Source organism: Poecilia reticulata, linkage group LG6 (genome assembly GCF_000633615.1).
Source record: "Poecilia reticulata strain Guanapo linkage group LG6, Guppy_female_1.0+MT, whole genome shotgun sequence".
Taxonomy (NCBI): domain Eukaryota; kingdom Metazoa; phylum Chordata; class Actinopteri; order Cyprinodontiformes; family Poeciliidae; genus Poecilia; species Poecilia reticulata.
The window spans coordinates 11,889,043-11,915,894 of NC_024336.1; the positions used below are offsets into that span (position 1 = coordinate 11,889,043).

A 26,852-nucleotide genomic window follows, 5' to 3' on the forward strand; every position below is an offset into this window, starting at 1 on the left:
CAGCGTTGTACAAATAGAAAATACTGCCACCTGCAGGTGGGAGGTCGCTGTAACTTAAACACAAATGTTTTTKACCCTTTTTTGGGGAAAAATTTGCAATGCAAAATACAAATTTTGCGTAAATTTCCACAATCTGCGAAAAAACTGGAGCGACTAATGTTCCCTAACAAACATCAGATACCTGCTTACTATTAAGTTCATATAGTTTTTAGGCGGMTCAGAAAATATTCACCTCTAAAAAATGCTGTGGAGTTCTCAGTTGTGACCTGAAATTAAAAGGGTGTGAATATTTTACAGCGCACATCCCAGAGGACTCTAATCACCACCGACAGCTGCCAGSTGAAACCCAGCAGCATGTTTATTGCAGGGTTTATGAATCCCTGTGTGATGTGCGATATGGAGGATGGAACCTTATCACACAATGTTCTTTATGGAGCATCTCAACTGCTAAATTTATGATGCGCATAATGCTTCCACAGGTCKTAACCGGCTTTAAACTGCCAGATAAGTTTATCCTGTCAGTTGTCATGTGGCCCGCAGACACAAACCAAACAAAAAAACAACTAAAAACAAAAACCAAAAAGAAAGAAAAGCCTTCCCTCCCACTACTTTTCCTGCCTTCATTTTCTTCCTTCCCCTCTCTGACGCGCCACAGCGGGGTTGATGTTGCACATCCTCTGGTCTGACGTCTGAGTCCTCCAGCCTCAGCAGCAGGATTCATATCCTGTCTGATGTATTTTTAGCCCCTGGGCGGGATAATTCACCTACAGAAAGGAGCGCTCCGGTCGGCGGAGTGGCACCGCGGCGCCGTTAGGGGCGCGAAGTGGAAAAAAAGAAATCAACCAAGGGAGGTGTGCTACCTAAAGGATCTTTATATATTGATGGTGATTGCTGTTGATCGCCCTTTCTCCCTACCTCATAGAGTGTGTATGAACACACTCTATGAACCATACTGCCCCCCGGTGGTCACTTTGATCTGGGGTGTTGGTCTGGTTGAAACAAAACAAAGCAACACTTGTCGCCACGTTTTGTGTTGTTCGACAAGAAAGCACGAGCTTTTGGTAGAAAATCCAAATCGTGGTTCYGCTGCTGCGCCTCGCAAAAGTTTTCACACCTGCATTTTCTGTGAAAGCTACATCTCTGAGTAATGTTCAGTCCATCGTCTAAAAGACAGCTGAGCAAGGAGAGTAACTGACCAGAGCGGCACCATTACAGGATAAGAACAAAGCAGTACGACAATAAGTCAAAATGATACGAAAATAAAGTAGTAATAATACTTTAAGGTCGTAATAACATAATGATATATCTTTATATCTATGTTCTATGTGTTGTATGATAGTAAGTTGAAAATAATGAGAAAAAGTTGTAATAATAAGAGAAATAGTTGTAGTAATATCATAATATTATGATGGTAAAGTCATATGTCGGTAAGTAGAAATAATACGARAATAAACTCATTATGAGAATAAAGTAGTACTAATACAAGAGAAAGGTTGAAATAATACAAGAATAGTCGTATTACGATAAAAGTTATACAACCGTAAGTCAAGATAATACAAGAACTAAAGAGACGAGACATAAATAACACGAGAACAGTCATAACATTACTGAAAGTSAAATGACAGCAAGTTGAAAATCATAATACGAAAATAAAGTCACAATAAATCGAGAAAAAAAGTTATGTTACAAGAATAAAGTCATAAGGATACGAGAAATAATTTGTATGACATTAAAGATGAAACMGCAGTGATATCGTGAAGAGAAACTCATCTTACCAGAATGAAGTTGTAATATTAATAAAATGAAGTAGTAATTTTACGATAACTCCCACACAAAAAATAAGAACTTAAAATGAGGAACGTGAAGCATCTTGTGAAGTTATATTTTGGTATCGGTTTTACAAATAAACATAATTAATCTCTTTAACACATYAGCACCAAATTATTATCAGTAGCAGTACTTTGAAACAATCTTTGCAAACGGCTGCGTCTGTTTCGATGAACGAACCACAGACGAGACGAGCTGCTCACGTCTCATCTTGATTATATTATCAAAGCTTTGCAACTTTTTCTATCAATTTTACAACTTCCCTCTGGTAATAGTGTGTCTTTATCCTGCTAATATGAATTTACTGTCATAATATTATGACTTAATTCTTGTAATTTGGTTTTGCAAAGAAGAATGGGGATAAATGTCAGTCTCTAGATGAGCAAAGCTGGTAGATTTCCCCCCCAAAACAGCTGCTGGCTGTAATTGAAGTGAAAGTTGGTTCTACAAAGTATCGACACGGAGCGGCTGAATAAATACAAATCCAAAATCTTGTGATCCAGATTAGATGAAAAGCTTCTTATTTGTTGATATTCTCCGTTTTCAGAGTGTCCGGGACCCGACAGGAGCCTCCATCGCTTTGTACACAGCCAAGCTTCATCATCCCAACAAGACAGGCAACCACGTTGTGCTCCAGGCTCTCTTCTACCTTTTGGACCGGGCCGTAGAAAGGTGACCACCAGGAATTCTGATTATTGATTGCAGAATATTTTCTGATCAAAGAGACAGAATTCAGATTTTTCCCTTCACTTCTAAAATTGTGTTTTGACAAAAAAAAGGTGCACATTTACATTTTTCAAACATGGATGGTTGAACYTTTTTGGTGTACYGTGTGAAAACATGCAGATTTCTTTTTACTCTCTTCAGCTTTGAGACCCAGAGGAATGGCTTGGTGTTCATCTACGACATGGCGGGCTCCAACTACACCAACTTYGAGCTGGACCTGAGCAAGAAGATCCTCAACCTGCTCAAGGTTGGAATARCTRATTCACTGGTTTAAATCGAACAGCCACAATGCAAAAAATTAGGTCAAATCRGTTTTGTTAGGGAGGTAACAGTCAGAATCTGGAAAMCAATTTTTGATGTCCAGTTCTTGCAGATGACAGAGATTACAGTTGTTTCTGATTTCTCTTATGAAAAKATATWACAAAGGTGTTTTGCTGCCATCTAAATGATCTTCAGATGTATTTTTCTACCTCCTGAAAGTCTTGCTTTCTCTCGCTCTCCTGCAGCCTGAACAATTTCTCAAAATGTTTAGCAGCTTCTTTCATATTTGTGTTTCCTCTGATATAGTTTTCATTGGGGTTTTTTGTATCATTTTCCTAGTTACAGCACCTTATCTGAAAATTATTCCCCACCSGATCCRGTTGAATTTACTGATTGGAAAAAATATCTGAGTTTTGATTTTTTGACTGGAAGGTCACTAGTCGGGCAAATTAACCTGAAATTGGTGCATTTCTCACGGCACTCAATTAGGAAGTGTTACAAATGCYTCCCAATTAGACAAACTAAAGCTATGTCAAAGTGCTCTTTGAATTGCCTTGTTGCTGAAAATGTGCTATATAAATAAAATTACCTTACCTTAAAATCAAGTGCTACAAGGGTCGTCCATTAGTTGGTTCCAGGTAATAAAAGCTTTTCCAAATGGCAAATAAAAACAAACTACACARCAAACTAATTTAATCTATATACCCAGGGATGTGAATGTTATTTATTTGCCATATTTCAAWAAATTTTATTATTTGTCTCAGAAAACTTGCTAYGCCCAGTGGGGCATATTKAAAAATGTTCCAAGTTGGCAGGACATTATAAATTATCTTTGGGTGATTATGTTATTAGAAGACATTATTGACAATACTGACGCCAACTATAGTCTTTGAAATAAAAGGTATAGATTTTTTTTTGCACTGATGTAACACTAATAATAACATTAAAGCAATAATTCAGTAGATTTTATTGGGCTGGTTTGTCCACAAAAATTAGCTTCTGAAGATGAAAATCTTTGTCTAGAAAATCTATAGTTTTATTAAGAAATGGTCTGTCTGTGTCCACCAGGGGGCGTTCCCTGCCAGGCTGAAGAAGGTGTTGATCGTGGGGGCCCCTGTGTGGTTTCGAGTCCCCTACAATCTGCTCAGCCTGCTGCTGAAGGAGAAACTGAGGGAGAGGGTAAACCGTCCTTCAAACTAAAAGCATGAAGGATTTTTAGCTTCTGGATCATCGAATCCCCGATTTCCCCCTCCGACTCCAGGTTCAGATGGTGAAAATGGCCGAGCTGCGTCAGCACCTCCCCAGAGACTGCCTGCCCCAACACCTGGGCGGCCTGCTTCCGCTGGACGCTTCGGGCTGGAACCAGCAGCTGCTGGCGGGTCAGAACGGCCGGGTGGACCCCGTGGACGAGCTGGTGGGAATCCCCCTGGAGGACTCGTCCATCCACGTGCCGGGGCCCGAGGCCATGCGGCCACAGGAGCTGCTGGCGCACCTGGGCCGGCTGCAGCGCTCGGGCGTCTACCAGGAGTACGAGGAGCTGCGCAGGGAGGCGCCTCCCGGAACCTTCCACTGCTCACAGTGAGTCAACCTGAACAATGTCTGCTTTCACTTCGCTTCATGGGAAACAGTTTTCCAGCCGATAGACGGTCTTTATCTAGCCTGACCTGCCGACTCCCTTTCTTTTTTTAACTTACTTTTTGTGTTTTTTGTCTGAAAAGTTGAAAAATATAGCAACAAAGTTGCTACACATGCAGACTAGGAACGCACCGATCCACCTTTTTTCTCTTCCGATACCGATATCTGAGGTTTCATATTGGCCGATACAAATTTTTTCAGAAAGTGCTTAAAAGATTATTTTGTTTTGTTTTTTTAAACGCCGACATAAATATACTGAATTAAAATTTTTTGTTGCTAATTGAATATGTAGATTTAAAAGTAAAAAGAAATAAAACAGAACAAACATTAAATACTCATTAGAGCTCAGATTAGGCCGAGGAGCTTATACATATTGAATATTCACAACAAAATTAAAGTAATTATAAACGCCACAAAAAAAACCTTATTCCAAACAATCCTATAGGATTCCTGTCAATCATGTAATTTGGCTGTCAACAATTGAAAAGATTCAATCTGTGATGGTTTTTATCCGTTCTCTATACTCACTATGACTTTTCCACTAACAAATAATAACCCTGGAAATTTTTGGTTTTCCATTGTTTTGCCGTTTTTCCATTGTTTTGCTGAAAAGGCAGTTCTAATGGACAGGCCTGTGTTGCATGAGTGATAGTACCTTCATGACTCTTACAGTTTCAGCACAAACTGTTCTCCAATTTATCCATTTTAAAAAGACGACTAGGTGTAATTACAAATGTATCTGACAACTCTGCACCATCACAACACACTTTAATTCACCAACAGCTTCACAAGTTTGGTCAAACATGCAAAAAAAACAACTTTAAATGGTTCTGTCAGTGAAACTAGGATTATAACAGCCAATGTAAAATAAATAGTAGAAAAACTGAAACTGACAAAAATGAACTGCAACAAACCTTCTTTCAGAAATTCTAAATGTAATGTTAATTAAGTAATAAATCATGATGTCGCTCAGAGTACATAGTGTAGAATTAGACCGACTAGATCTGCCTTTATGGATCGGGCACATTGTTATAATACTCTAATCCCCCCCCCACAATATCAGCACTGATACAGATATTAATATGGGATTGGTTATTTAAAGATATTTTATCACTTAGATGAATGTGGACATTAAAAAGACCTTATGATACAGTAATACAGTCCTCTGCTCCTGATAGGGACATATGAAGCATTAGCTGCAAATAGATCGTATTACAATTCATTTAATTGGTGTAATAATATCTGGCTCAGTGTGAATAATTCATATGCAGCTATGAATGAGATGAATCCAGTGATGCAGAGGTTAGGTGACACTTTTTTTCTCATTACATTCACAAACATAAATATATTTAATCAGATTCTTTTGTTTGTTTGTTTTTTAAGTAAAAGCACTTTTCAGAGTTTTATTTGTTGAAGAAAATGGAGACCTGCTCAGTGTAACTTCACAACTACATAGTTCAATTTATCTATACCAGTGAGGAGCAGCAGGTGTCAGTAGTGAGCTTTGGTGTTGTTTTGGTTCCACAGGTCGGCCTACAATCAGGAGAAGAATCGCTATGGCGATGTGCTGTGCCTTGACCAAACGAGAGTTCGTCTAAAGCCCCGCAGAAACGAGGTAAGGTCAGACTGAAAAACAAACAGAAAACAGACTGCTGCTCTCGCTCAGCTGACCGCATGTCTTCTGAACTGATGTGTGTGTTCAGCTCTGTAGGAATTGATTCAATCTAGGAATGCACCAATGTGAAAATCTGGGCCGATATCAATAACCAATATTACTACAAGGAAGATAACCTAGATTTACCAGTACACCGTACATATTAGGGTCGGGATTTTAACATGTTAATTTTGATTAATTAATGACATTTTAAGTTTGCATTTGCAGGTTTCTGCTGCACTCGAAAATCTGACGCACTCGCTATCTCCACAAAAATAACAATGTATGACAAAACCACTTCAGTAGGCCCACTGGGGGTTAATCTGAGGGGACGCTGGACCAATCTGTTGTTCAAGTTGCCCTAGGTGGAGTTAGCCAAAGGTATCCACGCCTAAAATAGCATCTCAATGCTAAACATCTTGTGTCCTCAATGCTAATGTCATTACTTCTTTACTTCAGTTAAACATCACACAATCTTGTCACATGCCCAAATAAATACCACACACCACAAAAATAACAACATGGAAATAAACATCAGCCCAGTTTTTTAACAAATCTGACTGATATGTAAAAATAAAAGCCCTACATCGGCCGATACGGTCACATCGTGCAATCAATACCCCAAACTTTGAGCTTTGGTGTTCTTTCAGAGATCGGATTACATCAACGCAAGCTTCATGGACGGCTACAAACAGAAGAACGCGTACATTGGTACTCAAGGTAGGACTGGTAGACGCTTTGAATTAAATTTATTTTTCTTATTGAAGTCTACTTCATGCAAGTGGACTTGTTTTCACAAGACCTGCTGTAAGCTCCCCTGTACGTCACAGGACCACTGGACAGAACCTACGGGGATTTCTGGAGAATGGTCTGGGATCAAAACGTGCTTCTTATCGTCATGACAACAAGGTAACCCCAAAAGGGTCCTGGGCGCTCCTGTTTTCGTAATCTTGGTCAGGTTTGGTTTTCTTGACGTGTCTCGGTGCTGCAGGACGGACGAGGGCAGTCGGAGGAAGTGTGGACAGTACTGGCCCCTGGAGGAAGGCGGGCAGGAGGTCTACGGCCACATAGCAGTGGTGAACCAGAGGGTGGACCACCACACCCACTACAACCACACCACTCTGGAGCTGCACAACACGGAGGTATACACTTCTTCTCTGGGTTTAGGATTTCTCTTTAACTAAAAGCACAAATAGATCCCTGAAAAATTCTCAACACTTCTTATAACTTGAAAGCTGTTATGTACCGAGCTTTCAGGTGGGAGGAGCTCAGTCTGTCACAGATAAAGAGATTTAGAATTAAAAATAGAAGATTTTTTAAAGTTTTAATAGTGTGTGTGTGATACGTAAGCTTTTTAAAACAATTACTTTGCACCAGGATTTTGGCCTTTCTTGAGCCAGGTGTTTCTCCAATTATCGAAATCTTTGTTGGGGAAAAAAAAACGATCCTTGGGCTTTTTGGATGTCTATCAAGGTTTGGCTGCTGTTTACACCATTTTACGTACAGTACCATAAAATTTTCTGATGTAGTTAGTTAATAAATCAATTAATCGGACGATAAATTAAACCTATCATCCTCATTTTAATTATCGTCTTTATCGTCACTTCCGGTCTTTTTTCTTTCTGTTGATGACACTGAATGAAAAAAGGCTCAGCTCCGGTGCTCTCCACTGACCTTCCCTTCCTCATTTCCTTAGTCTAATGTCCAGCGCACATTACACGTGTTGTCGGCCCATTTTCAAAACCTGAGACCACACCTTAGCCGACAGAAATCCTAGGTATAACGGTTCGATCGGGTTCGTCGTGCCATGTGGTCTCCAGCCACATGGGCACAAAATAATGGCTACAAGTCCAGTTAACTAATTTTAAAATCCGGCATTAATCAATGCTTTACTAGAATCTACCTGTGATGCATGTGGCTTGAGTCAGGTAAAGTCCTGACTGAATGAAAATCATTATAACCTATTTATGTCACGTTAACGAAGAACAGCTGAAAACTTACCGGGTTTATCAACTGAGGTAGCAATTTGGCACCAACTCCTCCCCTTGTCATTTCTATATTCTTTGCACGAAATGCTGAATAAACATTAATGATACCACATATCATCTCCGATGTCGGGTTGCGCCGTGTCAGCTGTTTGGGATTCCCCTCCGTAATTTCCCCTCAGAAAGCGCGGAGAAGAATCCGCGCTGATTGGCTACCTGTCACATTCAACGGGCTGCGTTAAGCTGCCAGAAGGGAAAAACCCCTGATTTAGATCGGAGCGACCACGACGATCTACCGTAACACACCACACACTGCAGGATGATCTGTTAAATCGGCCAACGATCTAAGATTGTCGTAAGGGGAAAATAGCGGCAAAAAATGGTGTAGTGTGAACTATTGCATTAGGCAGTGGCGCATCTACACATTATTCAGGTGGATGCGAAAACATACGATATGTGAAAGGTAAAACTCATTCACCTCGTTATGTGCGCGAGGTGAAGGAGCGTAAGGCGCGCTGAAGTGTATGGGAAAACATCATCGGCACGCCGCCCCCTCCAGACGGGCTTTTGGCGCGCCCCCTCTGGTGCTGCGCCCCTATGCGTTGCATGCGCTGCATCCCCACTTTTTGCGCCACTTGCATTAGGTAGTCGGATGTGCCCGTTTTCTCTATTTAAATCTAGTGATTACTGAAGGGCAATATAGTATACAGACTTCATAATCTGTACTCTTTTGGTTGAATGCAGTATTTATTTCCACTTTGGCTTTGTTGTCTAGTTTTTATTCAAGTACGTTTTTTGTTAATGGAGACTGAGAATTCATTTTATTTTTGTTTTTGGTTGTTTTATTTAGTTTATCAGTTCCAGTGTTACGTGTTCTTTTGAAAATAAGGTGTATCTATCAGGAAATCGCATGTATTATTAGTCATTTCCATTAAATCAGTGTCAAAAGGTCTTGAAACAATATTATCGTTTATCGCAATAATTTTTTAGACAATTAATCGTCCAGCAAAATGTATTATCGTGACAGACCTAGATGTAGTTTTATTTTGATTGGACAACTTAACTCTGACCTGTAGACACCTTATGGATGACTTTTCAAAGTTCCAGTTTTAAGTTGAATCTTTATGCACTTTGCTACTGGCAACATGCTGCATTGTTATTGTGTATTTACTTAAATCCATTTACAAAAATACCAACAATAGCTAGGTTTCAATCCAATTGCCATGCAAATTTTGAGCAAACTTTTAAAATGACAAAAAATAAAATAAAATGTAAATCAGGTGAGTTTCCATCTACTGGTTTTGACCAGGTTACGCAGGTACAAAATTGCAATTGCAAAATCTTTAGAATTTTGCCATTTCCTTCAACCTTTTCTAATGCAATACTTCAAATTGAGCATAAAAACCGATGATTCAAGAAGTCACACAGTACCTTGAATTCTACAAGCCCAGTGTGTAGCCAAAGCATTTCAATGTGTTTTTGTCCACCTGTCCAGACGTGTGAGCAGAGACACGTGAGTCACTTCCAGTACCTCAGCTGGCCAGACTACGGCGTGCCCACGTCAGCGGTGACTCTCATCGACTTCCTGGGAGCTGTGAAGAGGCAACAAAGGAAAATGGTGAAGGCTTTGGGCCCTCAGTGGACCGGCCACTCACTGGGTCCGCCGATGGTGGTCCACTGCAGTGCAGGGATTGGGAGAACAGGTAAGACCAGGAGACTGTGGGGGGGGTTTCTCACAATGTCACATTATTGTGCTTTCTGATATATTGATAAGGTTGTGATCCGAAATTATTTTAGCTGCAGTCACCCTTTATTTTATCACGCCATGTGTAGTGACAGATCAAAAACACATCCTACATGGTTTAGACGTGAGGAAGATGAAGTACATTTTGCAACATTACATCCTTTCACATTTTTGAAGTGTTGCAAAATCTTCCAATCAAAAGTACTTACAGGTGGAAATGTTTTTGTTTTTTCAAAACAAAATACAACTTATGCAATATAGTAAACTAATGATGTGATATAATAATAAAAGAGTCAGTTTTTTGTATGACAAGATCAAAAATTTGAACATAGTTTTGCATGTTTCCTTTATTAGAGACGTTTCTGCTGTGGAAATATTTTAGTGGTGTTTTTCATCTTTCTGGCCTAATAAAAATGAAGTTTAGGTCAATCTCTTTAAAAAGAGTTTGTCACCATTACCCAAATTTATTGCAACTGCGCTTCCATTACAAATGTTCGCAAGACTTTGTCAATATTTTGCTAATGTAAAAAAAACCAACACAATTTCACATTTGTGGTGTTTGTTTACGCGATAAGTCACTTAGTCACATGCCGTGCCAACATGTTGTCTTCTTCGTCTTTTCCGCCAGTATTAACATCTAGCTGTTGATCATGTGACTTGTGAAAACGCAAAAAATGGCGTTTCTGTTGCAGTTTTGCAAAGTGCACCAATTTTGATATGGCCTAGCACAAAAAAAAACATCGAAAAATTTTAGTTTTTTTCAAAAGTGCTTTGTTTCCATTCCAATTTGCTCAATCTTATGCTCGGTCAAATTTTGTACGCCGTAGTGTTAATTACACGGGAAGGCAATGCTGAAGTGGTATTTCCCTAAAGTGGTGTCTTTCTGCAGCACTGAAAAAACAAAAATATCTAGTGGGACGGGACTTTTAAGTGGTCGGAGCGATACAAATGTAAAAGCTTGAACAATTTCATGACGTTTGATACAAGCGCGAGTGACTTGTCCTTGTTCTTGGCAGGTACCTTCTGTGCCCTGGACATCTGTCTGTCCCAGCTCCAGGACGTGGGCTCCCTCAACGTGTTTCAGACGGTGCGTCGCATGAGAACGCAGCGGGCCTTCAGCATTCAGACGCCGGAGCAGTACTACTTCTGCTACAACGCTATATTGGAACACGCCCAGAGACAGGGCCTGCTACCGTCTAATCAGTAAGGCCCCCAAACGACAACAAGGATGAGCCACAACTTTTCTGCTGTCAGTCTGCTGACCCCGCAGCCAGGCTGGGCAACCGGCCGACCGGAGGAAGTAAAGTCAACTCCCAACCGAAGACGAGCTTTCTGACACGTCGCCATAAGCCGTTGGCAAACCAAGTAAACGCATTAAAGATTAAAAGCCTTGATTGCTGATGATGTGTGATGATACTGTGGCTGTCAACAATGTGATGTTTTAAAAGGTTTGTTGAAAACATGCAGAAAAATGCAGCAGAGTGAGCGGACCGCTAAGCTTTGGAGGTAATACAATGTCTTGGAAAGGTTTCCGTACTCTTTGATCGTTTCTCGTTATGTCACTTGCCCCGTCTTCAGTGCGTTTGGCATTTCAATTGATAGACCAACACAAAGTAGTGAAAGGAAACTGGTACATGATTTTCAACTTTGTTCATGAATCGACGTCTAAAAGAAGAGTCAGTGCTTTGTAGGACCAGTTTCCATCGCAAGTCTGTATGGCTACGCCCAATGATTTCCAAAAAACGTCTGAGATCTTCACAAAACACCTGAGATTCAATTACCCACAGATGGACTCAATTCAGAGCTGAGATTTCTGAAGACAATTTTATTTTCAGGTATCAGAGCAAAGGGGGTTAATCAATGACTTTTATTAGAGCCAGTCAACCAGATTACAATTAATACATAATTCTTATTGAACATACGCACCTATTGACACACTTAATAGGTGTGTCAATATTATAATGACAAAATAGTGCATCAAAAAACAATACAATGCACTAGTTTGTATTTTCTTCAGCAATAGGAGAAAAATATTTTAATAAAACTAAGAGCAAAACCAAGTTAACACAAAAAACCTCCAGATATATACATCCATTTTTTTTTTTTTACTAAACATATTTACAAAGAAACATTTAAATTTAGATTTCATTTCCATTTTGCAATTGCTACTTTTTGTTGGTCCGTTTTGCAAAATCCAAATAACATCCGTTGTCAGAAATAATAGAAACTTCCAAGGGTATTAATTATTTTTGCAACACACTGTGAGGCCTCACTTCATCTAATTACTAATAAAAAAAATTATGTTCACTTCACTATTAAGGACTTTGAAGGGTTAATTCACTTCAGAAAAGTGTCTGCTGCTCCTTTTAACTGTTAAGCATCATGACACGACATTACAAACCTGCTCGACCCTTTCCTCTTAGCGCTGGTTTTACTATTGATCGCGTAGTTCAACATTCAATTAAAATCCCTTTAGTCCAAAGTAGTTTTGTATTGCTGAAATCTACAGGCATTTTCGGGGTGAAATATTCCTTTAAACCAGTCCGATTTGAACTGTTTTTTTTTTTTGCCGCCCCTCTCGGTGTCTCATTAAGGCAAACATTCAGCACAATGCGTCTATAACCCACTGTGAATGTCACACGGAGTTGTGGATGTTCCAGTGGAGGACAGGCCACAAATTCGCTGCCAAGCGCCACGTTTATTGTAAAGTGCACAGCGTCATTCAAAGTGAACAGAGCGAAAGCACATCCATCATTTGAAAAGCTGACGAATCCCCAAATGGCTGCTACATATTTTGACTGAATGCTCCTGTAGTTTCAATCCACTCTGACCTCTTTTTAGTTTTCTTTTCTACAATATTAGAGTGGTTAAAAAATGTAAAAAAAAAAAAAAAACCCCACAAGCTTCCACCTCGCCTAATATATTAAGAGCTTTTGGCTGCCTTAGCTGTGTTAGCATCGTACTGCACAGACATCTGTTTTAAGGCGGTGCCTGTCACAGAAGGGTAAATCGGTGTAAGACCTCACGAGTAGTGCAATACCTTTTTTATGCATAAATCGTGTCTTAGCACTTTTTACAAAATTTTAAAAAGTAAATAAATAAAAAATAAAAATCCCAATGTGTTCTGGCATTTCAGCGTGGCATTGAGAGGACAAATTTAACGTTAGATGACTGTAGGGAGTCTACGTGTGATGCAGGGATTTGTTGATTGTTGTATATTTAGTGATGCTGTAGCTGTAAAACACAGAGATATTTACTGTTATCATCTGCGTAGAGCTTTATTGGGACTAATGAGACGGACCGGACAGCAACGACGATGTAAGTAAGCACAAACGCGTGCCGACCGCAGCCTACAAGTCCTCCTCGGACACTCGAGAATCAAGAATAGTCTAGTGCTTTCGTCGTGTCCCAGTATATTGCCGTGGTTATTATTATTATTATTATTATTATTATATTACATGTACAAAAGTTGTGTGTGTGTCGTTTGTCTTACGTTCTTTACTCCAGAGTTCATATTGAATTTGCTGGTAGTGAAGCATTTTTTTAAAAGCCTGGCATTTCCACCTAGTCTGATCTTTAGAATTAGTTCTTCTTGCAATGACGGACACGAGACGTGCCGCTTTATTTTTCTATTATATTCAGCTACTGTTTTCATACAAATATGCAATTACCATTAATTTTATATTTGTTCTGTTATAACATTATGTTTTCACTTCGTATTGTATTTCATTGCGCATTGATTCATGCTATACTGTAATAAACACAAACTATGTCAGCGTGGTTGTCAATGGTGCGCTATGTCTTCTGGTTTAACTGATTTCATGTTATTCCTTTTAAGGTACACTTAAGGTACATTTGAATTTTTTATTTTTTTTTGTAGGGATCCACCAATAAATCATTCCCGATTTCCTTAATATTGGGAAATTGATGATTGGACAATAATTACATGAGAAACCAATCTCATCCACCGATCTTGTCTACCTCCACAAGGTCTGAAAAATAGCCGCTGTCTCCTTTTGCTCTGCCAGGAGAGAGAGCTGATTGACCAGGTTACGTCTGCATGTGTGCAACTAACAATAGTCTTTCCACTAATTTTGAGGGGGTCATGGAACCAGAGGGATTATGAATGAACAAAACCAACTCAAGAAAAGCTCATTATCACAAAAACAATATCATTTGTGCCATATAATCCTCTGAATTTAACCACAGTTCTTTACTTGTCCCTTCAGTTGATGGCTCAGTGTCTAAAAGCCCTACTTTGCTCCTAAAAATACTCTCGGGTTTCCTGAAAAGTGCTGCATGCACCCCTCAGCTGTTGAGTTTAGAAAGAAGGTGTGGCAAACCACAAAAACAAAGAAGAACGCTGCAGAAACGAACTGAAGGGTAGTCCTGGTAAAACACCGTGGCACTGAGGTGAGATGCATTCTTTCTACGCTGTGATTTTGTGGTAGAGGTTGTGGTCCTCTGGTACCTCTGCTGGTACTTTATCTATGGAGTATGGTCAAGAGGAAGATGAGAGACACCAGAACCAAAAATGCAGAGGAGCTGAAGGATGGTCTGGTGATAAAACTGAAGTGGCTGGCAAAAAAAAAAAAAAAACATCACAGTTGTAGGAAACCTGAGAACATCATGCCTACAGTAAAATATGAGGGTGCCAGCATCAAAGTTCGGGGTGTTTTTGCTGCATGATGAGAAAGGGACATCACATGGATATATTGATGCAAAATCTAAAGATGTCGACCAGAAACTCTGGATGTAAAGAGGTTTTCTAAATGGGCAATGACCCTAAGCATAGAACCATATTAGTTGGGAAGCATCTTAAAAACAGCTAAGTCAAACATAAGACAACAAAGCGTTCCTGAAACCTTTAACCAAGCACCAAAAGAAAATTGTGGCCAGAGCTGAAGATTAATGGCTGCGCAATGTTAGCCTACCTACCTACCTACCTGCCACAAGAAACATCCAGAAAATCATTCTAGTTATAAAAAGGTACCTACAATATTTGACAAACAAAGACATATAAGGGAATAGAGAAAATTAAAGAGAGTCACAAAAATATACGTAAAGAAACAGCAATTTCAGTTTTAGTTCTGCTAATGTCGTGATAAGGGAATGTTTTGTCTGATTTAATGTCATTAAGGAAAAAGGACTTTGTGCGTAAATATCTGGTTTCAACCAGTCCCCAAAAGTTGGTATGCACCATTTGCTTTGCATAGGGGTGCCATGCCTCAGGGGGCGCCAAAACGATGGCGGAAAAATTATTCCAAGTCTGCATTTCCTGAATTTAACAGCTGTTGATCCATGGAGAGGTGAGCCTATGTGTCTGCATACACCTCAGAAAGTACTTAGCCGCCCTCGCTCCTGGGTTTTCAGTTGTACATTTTCGGAGATTGGTCTTGTAACGACATTTAGATTGAAATGTCGCTATTTAAACAAACTGAACTGCGGTCTATTGTTATTCATGTAATACTAAACTAAATGTTTGTCCGTCACATATTTTAAGCTGTAATCAATCTCTTAACAGATGGCCTGCTGAAGGTGAGGTGAAAACAAAGAGCCGACATCATCCACTGTGTCTCAGACTACAGTGGACGGTGGCGGTGCCTCGCTTTTAGCGGGCGATATTCAAAACAAAGTGACGCGTCTCGCGCTACGCGCCAATGCCAGCAGAGGGGGGCGTCTCCAACTATTCTGTTACAAACACAATTCCGGAGTAAAGGAGCCTTTTTCCTGGGTATGTAACAGCTGTTTAAACTTAACGCTATTAAAACTAGCAATGCTCGAACCGCTGAGCGACGACGAACGAGGATCCGAAAGCGGTTATTTGTCGCGAGGCGCCTCTTTTGTTGCTCGTAAATGAATTGTATCGCGCGGCTTTTATCTGTTCTAGAAGGCTCGGAAAACATAACGTGGTAGAGAGCGGGGGTAAATCTGCAGCATTATGTCGGCTGGTAAACAATCTCCAGAGGTGGGGTTGGGGTGGCGGGGTGTACGGTGACCGTCCGAGGCGTCCCCCTGTCTGCAGCGTTTGTGAGCGGACGGATCGCTTCCGAATGGATCGGTGTAGGTGGGGAGGGGTGGGGGAGACGGAGGAGGAGAAGGGAGGGAGTTGTTGTGGTGAGGCAGCATAGACATTTTAACCCCGGCGAATCGCGGTAAACAAAGAATATAACGCGTCGGTCCTCCCCCTGCGGGACAGAGGAACGGGGTTTGCTCATGTCGCGCGACGGGGGGAATGGCGAATGTCTTCGTCACGCGCCGTTGTGTCCGTGCGGCGGCGGCGACGGCGCAGCAGTTCCCGTTCCGTTTGACTTTGGCATTGTTCAGTAAGGGCAAATTGATCGGCTCATGTCGCCCAGAAAACATTCGGTGCTCGCCGCCGAGCCCACCCCCCGCCCCCATCCCCCGTTCTCTGCGTCCACTGTGGGAAGGTGGATGTGAAATGGGGGGAACGGATTCTAGAGGCAGAATGGGCGGCTTTAACATCGTGGATCCTTTTGTTTGGAGTGCAGAAAAGTCGGCCGACGCACACGGCGCGGGGCTGCCGCTTGCTCCGTGTTGGTGGGGGGGTGTTTCCGCAGCCCGCAGTGCGTTTTTGTTACATGCCTCTCTGCACAAACTTGTAAAGACAAACAATGCACAGCAGTCGACATATACTCGTTTATTCTTTGCACCTGAAGAGTTTGCCCCAGGTGTTTTGTGCTGTTTTCGGTGTGGATGAGAGTTGGTGAGCGTCTGGTGCAGCCGACGGACGGCTGCTTCTGACTCCCCCAGCCTGGACGGGTAGAAGGAATCCCGGGCTAGTACTACTGGAGCTCCGCCTGTCGTGGGCGATGGTTTATTTTGGAAGTTCCACCTTTTGTAGGAGGGTACTTGTTGTGACGTTTACCACGCAGCGATTGGCTTTAGGATATGAAATGGGCGGAGCCTGATCGTGCAGAAGGAATAGACCCCCGTTCTTTACATAGTCATGTGTCATTTGAGTCCAGGAAGTAGTCCGTAACGTTGATGGAAGGAAAGATCACCTGATGGATCCGAATGGGAAATTGTAGGGTTGCGACTGGATTGTCAAAATAAAGGCTGCTGAAACACAAAAGACAAAACCTGGTATCGAATGGGTTGAAAGACACATGAAAGTAAAATGTGTCTGAAGTTGTCATTTTTCATCTTATCTGGAAACATGCGCCATTTCTGCCTAAGACCTAAATTTGGGCCTCTGTGTTTAGCATTTAACATAATCCAACAGTCAGTCATGGACACCTTTCATCACTGACTGATCAGGGTGCTGTGCAAAAAGCTTAGTGGAAGCATGCCGGGTGACTGCAGCCTTGAGAGGATTATGAAACGCACTCCATTCAGGGGAGTGAACCACAAGGTTTGGAATCAATGCTTTATGAGCCACCACTCACATACATATCCAGGACATGTGTTACAGCTGTATCACTCCCCATGTGAATCCAATGGCTGACCCAGAGACATCAAAAGTGTTTTACCTGGTGGTGGTTTAAATAAAAGTATATTTTTGGATTTGAAGTGGGAAATCAAGTTCCCTTGAGTGAGAGATAAGCTAGCTAGAGATTCAGTATGAAGTTGCTAGATTAGTCATCACTTTGTAAGATGATCTAGCAACTGCCCGCATTACCAAAACGGTCAATACCTGCTTCAGAGACCATGGGGAACACACGGCGTAAGATTGGCCAAAGACCCAACTTTACCGAAACACTGTGATCTTGTGAAGACAAATGGGTGACCATACTGTTTTTTTTTTTTACTTTAAAAAAGGTTTTATCACCACTAGCAACCTTTACTTGAGAGTGGTCAGACAGGAAGGTAGATTTTAAGGGAGGGGGGAGACATGCAGCAAAGGTCACTGGGCTGGGACTCGAAGTCATCAAGGACTGGGGCCTCCACAAATGGGTCACGCTTTACCCTTGCACCATCACAGCACCCAACATGACCATACTTTTAAGAAGCATCTATTTCTGAAAAACTGTATGGGTGTGTATTTATTTATTTAGGGTAAGCTACAATCATAAAAATGAACAGACAGACACATGCAATAAGTAACTCTGTAAGTAATTAATCAATGTAAGAGGTGTTTACCTCTTTTTATTAAATTGCTGAAAAAGGTTAGCATACTCAGGTATTCATACAAAAATGCCAAAACCAACAAAATAAACCTATATCAACATCACGTCTTAGGAAAATATATTAAAAAGACTGATGCTATAGCATAATTGCTTTTTTAAAATTCTAAAATTATGTATAAAAAGAGTACATTTACACCACAAAATGTTTTTTGCAGTTTATTTCAAAGATAAACACTGCGAACCTGTCAGATTTACTCAACTTAGCCTCTGCACGTCAAGTCCAGAGGGGTGTGTTTGGTAACTGTGCCATAAATTTCTGATTGACAGCTCAAATTCAAAACATTAACAGAGGCCACGCCCCTCTTGTGGCTCCTCTGAATGAACCGACCAATCGCGTGTATTCTGGCGCGGGGTTTCGTCCGACAGCCCCGCCCACCTCTCTAGCTAACCGAACGGAGATTGTTTTCCTCTCGGGGAGATTTTTCACTTTGCTGCTCACTGCCCGAATTGTTTATTTTAAAGTCACACGCCGCCGACAAGTTGCTTTTCACACTCTTGTGTTTTTAAACCAGAGGTGCGGTGGTGGGTCAAAATATAACGGATCGTCATATAATCGCCTGCAAACTTCTGAGCGCTGTTTGGGAGAGTGGTGAGTTCAACTGTATTCATTCAGTAAGCTAATGGAGCCAGCTAGTTAGCTGAAGGTTTAAGAACACCAAACGGGATCATCCGCATCTCCATGCATGTCACTCTATCAGAGATTAACCTAAAACGTGCCGTATATAAATCCGGTTGTTAATTACTGACGTATTTTAAACATTTACCGTGTAAACCAGACTGATCGCTAACGGTTATCTGCATGCGTTTCCCTCCGAGCCCAGGACGCTCTTCTCTTCGGGCTACCCATGTTGTTTACATTAGCTAGCAGCTAGCTGGCGGCTCGGTACCACAGGCGAGAAGACACATTTCCTGGAAAGTCATAAAAATAAACTGTATAATATGCTTTAACATGAGTATTCTATGAGACTGTTGATGGGCTCGGTCAGTTTTTTGCTTACCTGATAGAAATAGTGTGTAATTTCCCGAACTTCTTCGCCACGCTAAATGGCGGGCGTGTGGAGAGCATCGAGCTGGTAACTTGAGGTCGGCGCTTGTGTTTGCTAGGCCATGTAAACGTGACGCTGAATTGGTTTTGTCTAGCGTTGCGATGTAACAGTGACAGCAGCATTCAAGGGCGACGAAAATGCCATTACGAGTGGAGTCGTTGACGCTCCCAAATGCATTAGCTTAGCATTCCGCGGCTGCTTTCAGTGCGACCGTGAACGGCTCAGCGGAGCTCAACCGCTGGACAGAAAGCGGCTAGCTCCGAAGCTTCGCGTCAGTGTTGTCTCTGTGTCACTTTGACTTGGGTGTTTTGAAACGCTTTATTATAATTCGCGAAGCTTCGACATTATAAAAAGCCGTTCATTCAAGTGAACAGAAGCTGCTGGTGTCTAGAGGAAGTTGTGAATGGCAGACGGACTCCCACGTTTCCACAGCACCTGTTTGTTGCGTCGCTGACGTAGGCTTCTCGTGTTTTCATTGGCTATGGAGAGCGCGAGCTGCACATTCAGTACATGCTATTTGAACGAAAGTAAATGTACACGCTGTTGCTTTTCTGTTACAGGGTTGCATTAGACTATAATTAAAAGGAAATTACAGCTTTAACATTAAACTCTCGAACAGATATAGGCTAAAAAAGTTATCTGAAATGTAGGTAGATACACTTTTATCTAGTCTAAATTATACAGCTGTTTACATTTTCCGCATTAAACAATTTTTCTTGCTAAATTAGACACAGTACTGCTACGTATTTATACACAAGCAGCTACAGTGGGTCGAAGGTGACCGATTTATACAAACCCACAAAAACATCAGAACATTTAAATAAAATGTGACCACACACTTAATTCAGAACTTTTTAGGTGACCTTCTGTTAAAAGGTTAACAGTAGCCATAGCATTATTACCTGTACCAAAGTTGACCAAGGTTGTAAAAAGTTGGTGTTTCAAATGTATACCTAATATTTATTTTTTATTTTTTTTGCTACATGTTTCCCTCTAATTATAACCCTCATTTTAGCAGCAGCACGAAAAAAATATTTACTTGTTCTGAATAAAAGCGATGAGGTCCCATTATACACATTTGTTTTTAATTTTTAATTGAATACTGTAAGAATCTCATCACACCTTGTATGCCTAACTATACTGAGTTAATAAGTTACTGGCAGTAGATAAATCTTTTGATGTCTTTATTTAGTAAAAATCCAGATTAGTTGGCTCCAGAGGCTATTTGTTAGCTTTAGCCTCCTGAACCAACTAATATGGAGTTAACCCAACTGTGCAGCAGTGGTAAGTGTAGTTGTCTTGCAGTCCTAAGGTTGTGGGTTTGATTCCATATGTTTTGCCACATGTTGATGTGTTCAGGGGCAAGACACTTAACACTGACCTGTGTATCAGTGTATGAATGTGGCTCTGGTGTAAGGAGTCGCTATGACCAGTAAGGTGCTATTTAGTGAGTCACTTTACTGAACATGTCTGCTTGTGACGTTTTACTTGAACCTCACATCAAAAAGTCTGAGCTGTCTCTTTAAAACTATTTCATAACGCAGGCCACATTATTGTTCTGTGTAAGTTTGTGCAATAACAAAGTCAGGCATGCATGATCACTTGATAATAAATCAATACAGCCCTCGATATTGACTCCCAGCTTGATCTTGTTGCTAAATGCTTTGGATGTCTGAAAAGATTTCTTCGGTCTCAGGCGATTTTTAGTCATTTTCCACTTTGGCAAATCTGCCGAATTGTTGCCACTCCGTGCGTCTTCTTCGTAAATTTACAGTAGAGGTAAAAACCAAAGGCATAAGGTAATTAGAAGAGACTAGATCAATTCAATGCAGGGGTTTGACGGCTCGACTGAGAAAGCTGACCTTCCAGCTGTCCCTGCATTCCCAGGTCTCGCAGCTCTCACAAGCATGAGTTCATAATGAAGCGCCGTCTGGAGGATCAGGACACGGTTTTTGCGTCGCAGCAGCGGAGGCTCGCTGGCAACCCGGAGCCTTTCCAGCATCGCATCCTGGCCCCCGCCCCTGCTGCTCCAGCCGTGTATGAAGCCGTGACCGACAACATGCAGCCCACAGCTGGCGTCCAGTACTCCGTCCCCCAGGGATACCAGGTAACAAAAATTTAGCTCATAAGGCTCTAAAAAAATTGTCATCTATGGTACTTTGCAAAGTTATTCTATCTTTAATTTTAATACATTTAGTCATATTGGAGCCAACAAACTGCAGTGTATTTCACTGGGATTTTATGTGAACACATCACATAAACGTTTCTATGAGAAACATGCATGGTTTGCAAAATTGCTACAAAGAAAAAAATCTGAAAAGTGTGGGGTGCACTTTTATGCAGCCTTCTTGAGTCAGTACTTTGCAGAACCACATTTCACTGCAATTATACCTGCATGTCATTTGCAGTTGTGTCTCCACCAACTTTTCTTTTGTGGAGCAACACACCGTACACGAAACAATTTTATTCACCGATTCTTGTAAAACCTCTCGAGACCAAACGTGATTTCAGAGAAACAAACATGGCCAACTGGGAAAAAGCAATGGTGATAGTTTGTGAGCTATGTTTAGCAGAGAAAAACAATCCAAGGACATTTACAACTTCTGCTTTCTGTTACACCATGGTAGTTGTTTTGTCTTCTGTGTATTTTGGATACCCCTCCATGTTCCCCTCACCTCGCTTTCTGATTGGCTAACCGTCACAGTCGAGAGACTACGTTCTCGTGTGTCACACCACATGTGATATTGGGCTAAGACAATTGAATATCCCCAATTTTAGATCGCTTTCACACACGGGAGGAATGTCACACAAGATTACCTTAAGACCAATCTCTCTAATCAGGTTATCCTAAGATTGTTCAATGGGGAAATTGGAACAAAAATTAACATAGAAATCTTGTYGTGTGAACTTGGCATTAGGTGGATGACTTTCCAGTTACGCACTACTTTGTGTTGCTCTACCTAATAGTTATAATTATAGTAATGTTCATGGAAACTTGGGGCTGTGCCATGAATTAGAACATTATGGTTGTAACATATGGATAATTTCATGGGGTGTAAATAATAAGTAGTAAGTCAGTGAAATACTGTGTCCTCACTCTGTTCAGCGAAACCCTTCTTATTAAAAGTATCTCTCCTTCCTCAGGTCCCTACCGTGGCCCAGAACAGCGGCAGTCACAGTCACGTCCCGAGTCCGGCGGTCCACACTGGGCCCCACCATCACAGCCCCGCCGTTCAGTCCCACGTGCCCTCTGTGATGTCGGGGCACGGGCACACAGCGGCCCCTCCATCCTCAGCACAAGGTCACCAGCAATTCCAGAGGCTTAAGGTAAGTGAGTCCAAGCGTCTGCCTCTGATTCTCTTAGTCGTCAATCAAGAGTGTTGCATCTGTAGAACGTGTATATGATCATGTCTGCCTTGTCCTCCATGTCTGTTAGGTGGAAGACGCTTTGTCATATTTGGATCAAGTGAAGCTCCAGTTTGGGAACCAGCCTCAGGTCTACAATGACTTTTTAGATATAATGAAAGAGTTCAAGTCGCAAAGGTGAGACAGCCAGATGTAGGTCTCACAAATCAAGTAACAGTAGTTTACTCCAGCTCCTAAACTCATCACCACTGCGTTGTATGTTTGTGTTCATCAGCATCGATACTCCCGGGGTCATCAGCAGGGTGTCGCAGCTGTTCAAAGGTCACCCCGACCTCATCATGGGGTTCAACACTTTCCTCCCCCCGGGCTACAAGATAGAGGTCCAGACCAACGACCTGGTAAATGTAACGACACCAGGTCAGATCCACCACATAACGCCGCACGGCATCTCGGTCCAGAACATCCCCATAACGGGAGCAGCCACCCAGCATCCGCCCCAGCTCCCAATTGCTGCGACAACCACTGCCGCCGCAGCCGCTCCGCCTCTTCTGACGCAGCCATCCCCCGCCAAGATGAGCAAGGTGAGGTGGAGGGAACTCTACGGCATTGTTGGGTGCATGCGTCGCATTTTAACGTAGCACTTTTTCTGTTTTAGCCGCCTCAGCCACAGGCGCTGACACCAACCAGCCAGACCAATCCATCCATCCCCGCGTACACCTCCCCCCGCTCTCCACCCGTGCAACTCCACCCAGCCCTCGGTGGGACCCCCGCTGGCCCGCCTATGCAGAACAACCAGCCCGTGGAGTTCAACCACGCCATCAACTACGTCAACAAGATCAAGAACCGCTTCCAGGGCCAGCCGGACATCTATAAAGCCTTTCTGGAGATTCTCCACACATACCAGGTCTGTCTGGATGAAAGCAGAAAACTTGATGTGTTATCTAATTAATCCAAGTTGTTTCAAAATGTAACTTTTTGTTTGTTTCTGCACCATAGAAGGAGCAGCGTAATGCTAAAGAGGCTGGAGGTAACTATACGCCAGCTCTGACAGAGCAGGAGGTCTATGCTCAGGTGGCCAGGCTCTTCAAGAACCAGGAGGATCTGCTATCGGAGTTTGGACAGTTTCTCCCTGATGCCAATAGTTCGGCAGTAAGATTTTTTCACATTGTTTCTGCTTCATAATCTCAAACATCAGTGTGTTTTATTTGAAAGTATGGTGTGTGTTTGACGTTAGCCCCCTTCTTTTTTGTTTGTGTTTTGGTGAAGAAAAGTCAACAAAGTTCATGGTAATGTGAATTTGTCAGCTGGTCAGTCCCATCTGACAAGACCACCTTCTTCCACATGTTTGCCGTGTGCACTATTTGACTTGAGGCAACCTTTGAATTCCTATATCTTTCTTTGAACTGTGGGTCTCTCGTTTAGTCTTCCAGTGAATGCACAGTGGCCTGTTGTTGTTGAGTTGAGTTGTAGAATTGTTGCCTTGGAGCAAGTTGGTCCACGCTGGACTCATAGCCCACATCCTGCTTATAGCTGAGCTTGGGATGTTGTTGTACGGAGTCTGCATGTTCTCCATACAGTGAATGGAGAACATGCATTCTCCAAGAACCCTTGGATGGGTTCTTGGAGACCCATCCAAGAACATGACTATTAGATGTTTATTAGGTTAAATGGTATTTCTAAATTACCCTTAGGAATCAGAATATCTCACCAGGGAGGCTTCTTAGCCAGATACCTGAGCCACTTCAACTGGCTCCTCTAAGTTTCTCACCATGTCTCTAACTCTGAGCCGAGACACCCTGCGGAGAAAACTCATTGGGAGCGCTTGTATCCACAATCTCCTTCTTTCGGTCATTACCCAGAACTCGTGATGATGAGAGAGGAACGTAGATCGACCGGTAAATGAAAAGCATCGCCATTTGGCTTAGCTCTCTCGTCACAACGACAGACCACTGCAGCGCTTGCGTCACTGCAGACGCAGTATCAATATACCTATCAAGTTGTCCTTGATTGGTGGGATTACTTAGACTCCTCGACTTGGGGCATGAATTTGTCTGAAGCCCGGAAAGGGTACTCTAGCTGTTCCAACTCAAGACTTTGGTCTTGGCCAAGAACTTCTCCAGTAAAAGCTGGAGATCACTTTCCTGAAGCCGACAGGTCCGCATTGTCTGCAAAAACCAGAGACCCAATTTTTAGGCCAACAAAACAGATCCCCTCAATACCTTGACTGTGCCTAGAAGGAGCAGAATCTGTGACAAAGGGCAACATTGATAGAGTCCGTCTCTGATCAGAAACAAGCCTGATTTACCCCCAGCAATGTGAAAAAAGCTGTTAAATTGGTCATTCTGGGACCTGACAGCCCATATCAAGGGTCTGGTGCTCCATATTCCCGAAGTACCCCCAACGGGACTCCTAGAGCGACGCAATTGAACGCCTTGTCCATTGACAAAAGACCCGCAGACTGGTTGGGCGAACTCCTGTCCACTCTCCAGGAAACTGCTGAGGGTGTAGGGCTGGTCCACTGTTCTACAACCAGGAGGCAAATTCTGCAGCCACGTTTCTCTGAAACAGAGGAATTACCAGGGACGATTAGAAATGTGATCCACTTCATTACTCACCAGCAGCTTCTCCAGTTAGAGCTGTGGCTCTTTGGAGCTCCTCCAAAAAGTTACTCTGAAGTTCTTCTGGTTAAGGTTCTTCTTGTCCAGCCTGTCAGGGTACATCTTGGTAGGTTTGGAGTCTTTCCAATTTTAGATGACAGGTTGAACAGAGCAACCTAACCTTACTTCTTAGGCCACAACTTTCTCTAACAAATGGCGTGAGACGTATCTCAGTCACTGTTGTCTTTCCCACCAGATGCTAAGTAAGACCAACGCAGAGAAGGCCGAGTCCGTAAAGAACGACCACGGTCTCACCACCAAAAAGGTGGTGCTCAACAACAAACAGAGGCCCAATCAGAACGGCTGTCAGATCCGACGCCACCCGACTCCGGGGCCCATGCCGCCCGTCAAGGTTTGCACACACATTCCGCTGAAGCTTTATCCCTTCTCTGTTTTTGTTTTCGCCTTCATCTCTGGTTTATTGTTAATGGGCCTTCCTATATGTGTATTTGTTCTCTCTGCAGAAAAAGCCCAAGTTACTGAATCTGAAGGACTCTCCAGTGGCAGATCCCAGCAAACACGGAGTCGGCACAGAGTCTCTGTTCTTTGAAAAGGTGAGTTTGGCTTATTGTTGTTTGAAAATGAAACAGTGGATTGCCCCTACAAATTCTCCCTAAATTTCTTAATTTTGGAAGATCAACAGACTATATTTACTTATCCACCGATATTATCTACCTCCGTATAGGCCTAAATATCAAACACTGTCCCGTTTTGCTCAGCCACAAGACACGGATGACTGCATAGTTAAGAATAGTCACTCAACTGTTAACGTCTTAGCAACTTTGTTGCTTTATTTAGTGACTTTTCAGACAAAAAATTCAGTATAGGACAAAATCAGAATTGGTGCATCCCTAATTTTTCTACTCTCCAAAGAAGTTAAAGGTATCATTAAGGGTAAACTGATTGAAAACACTGGGAGTTTTCTGTTTTTGGACAGTCACACTTGCGTGTCTGCACATTATAACCCCTGACATCATCCTACGTAGGTCCGCAAAGCCTTGCGGAGTGCCGAGGCTTACGACAGCTTCTTACGCTGCCTGATCATCTTTAACCAAGAGGTGATCTCCAGGGCTGAACTGGTGCAGCTGGTGCTGCCCTTTTTGGGGTACGTAACCCCGTCATGTAATCTAAAAACTATTTAAATAACACTTGTCTCTTAGTGTTTGTGCTTTTTTTTTTTTTTGCCTAATTCTGATTCACAGGAAATTTCCAGAGCTGTTCAACTGGTTCAAAAACTTCCTGGGCTATCGCGAAATGTCCCACATTGAGACGTACCCCAAGGAACGCGCCACCGAGGGCATCGCTATGGAGATCGATTACGCTTCYTGTAAGAGGCTGGGTTCCAGCTACAGAGCTTTGCCCAAAAGCTACCAGCAACCCAAGTGCACCGGCAGAACTCCGCTTTGTAAGGAGGTGAGGCACGTTAAGAGTCGTACCTTTCATTTCTGTTACGGTTGAATTAAAAGATCAATGACATTGGATTCCTAAGAATGTTTAGAGAGTCACCAAACAGAACTAGAAGTCAGTTACTGATGGTTGATGGTAAAGGAGACATTTTAAACTCTTTTCTTTGTTTTTAGCATTTTGTACTCGCAATAAATAATATACGCTAGTAAGCAGGACTTGCGCTACTTGTGCAACAATTGCTCTTGCGGCAGCAAAATACGTTTTTTTCTACACCCACAAAAGCTTTTTAACCTTTGCAAATTTGATCTAAGTTTGTTAATAGAAAACTTTAAACATTTATATGAAAACCGGGTATTTTTCTTGTGATAAAACTTTATGTTCTACCTTTTTATAT

At 42.1% G+C, this 26,852-nt stretch overlaps 2 protein-coding genes and 2 long non-coding RNA genes across 6 annotated transcripts in view; 2 read left to right on the top strand and 2 right to left on the bottom strand.

Annotated features, from left to right (window-relative positions):
- Positions 1 to 9,576, bottom strand: part of LOC103465953 (uncharacterized) — a 34,473-nt gene extending 24,897 nt beyond the window's left edge. Inside the window, exon 1 of the long non-coding RNA XR_001776690.1 lies at positions 9,520 to 9,576. This is a non-coding gene — a long non-coding RNA (uncharacterized LOC103465953). The remainder of the gene's footprint in view (positions 1 to 9,519) is intronic.
- On the top strand, positions 2,321 to 13,609 carry ptpn9a (protein tyrosine phosphatase non-receptor type 9a). The gene is made up of 10 exons (XM_017305268.1): positions 2,321 to 2,499; positions 2,695 to 2,800; positions 3,883 to 3,993; positions 4,076 to 4,392; positions 5,977 to 6,064; positions 6,754 to 6,823; positions 6,934 to 7,012; positions 7,095 to 7,245; positions 9,584 to 9,791; positions 10,849 to 13,609. The coding sequence occupies exons 1-10, from the start codon at positions 2,336 to 2,338 to the stop codon at positions 11,037 to 11,039; spliced, it is 1,485 nt and encodes a 494-aa protein (XP_017160757.1). The 5' UTR covers positions 2,321 to 2,335; the 3' UTR covers positions 11,040 to 13,609.
- Positions 9,608 to 19,071, bottom strand: LOC103465951 (uncharacterized). The gene is made up of 3 exons (XR_001776692.1): positions 18,981 to 19,071; positions 18,747 to 18,891; positions 9,608 to 9,680 (listed from the first exon to the last, which is right to left on the bottom strand). It is a non-coding gene; the product is annotated as an uncharacterized LOC103465951 (long non-coding RNA).
- Positions 15,470 to 26,852, top strand: part of sin3aa (SIN3 transcription regulator family member Aa) — a 19,844-nt gene continuing 8,461 nt past the window's right edge. Inside the window, exons 1-11 of one of the 3 annotated variants that reach the window (XM_008411187.2) lie at positions 15,470 to 15,566; positions 20,916 to 21,135; positions 22,173 to 22,355; positions 22,465 to 22,571; positions 22,669 to 22,975; positions 23,050 to 23,298; positions 23,391 to 23,543; positions 25,248 to 25,403; positions 25,516 to 25,605; positions 26,038 to 26,156; positions 26,254 to 26,464. In XM_008411187.2, coding sequence (XP_008409409.1) covers positions 20,947 to 21,135; positions 22,173 to 22,355; positions 22,465 to 22,571; positions 22,669 to 22,975; positions 23,050 to 23,298; positions 23,391 to 23,543; positions 25,248 to 25,403; positions 25,516 to 25,605; positions 26,038 to 26,156; positions 26,254 to 26,464 — 1,764 coding nt within the window. In that variant the 5' untranslated portion in view covers positions 15,470 to 15,566; positions 20,916 to 20,946. Of the gene's footprint in view, positions 15,567 to 16,933; positions 18,572 to 20,738; positions 20,828 to 20,915; positions 21,136 to 22,172; positions 22,356 to 22,464; positions 22,572 to 22,668; positions 22,976 to 23,049; positions 23,299 to 23,390; positions 23,544 to 25,247; positions 25,404 to 25,515; positions 25,606 to 26,037; positions 26,157 to 26,253; positions 26,465 to 26,852 lie in introns of those variants that run through there. The other 2 variants (XM_008411189.2, XM_008411188.2) reach the window with 2 other exon arrangements.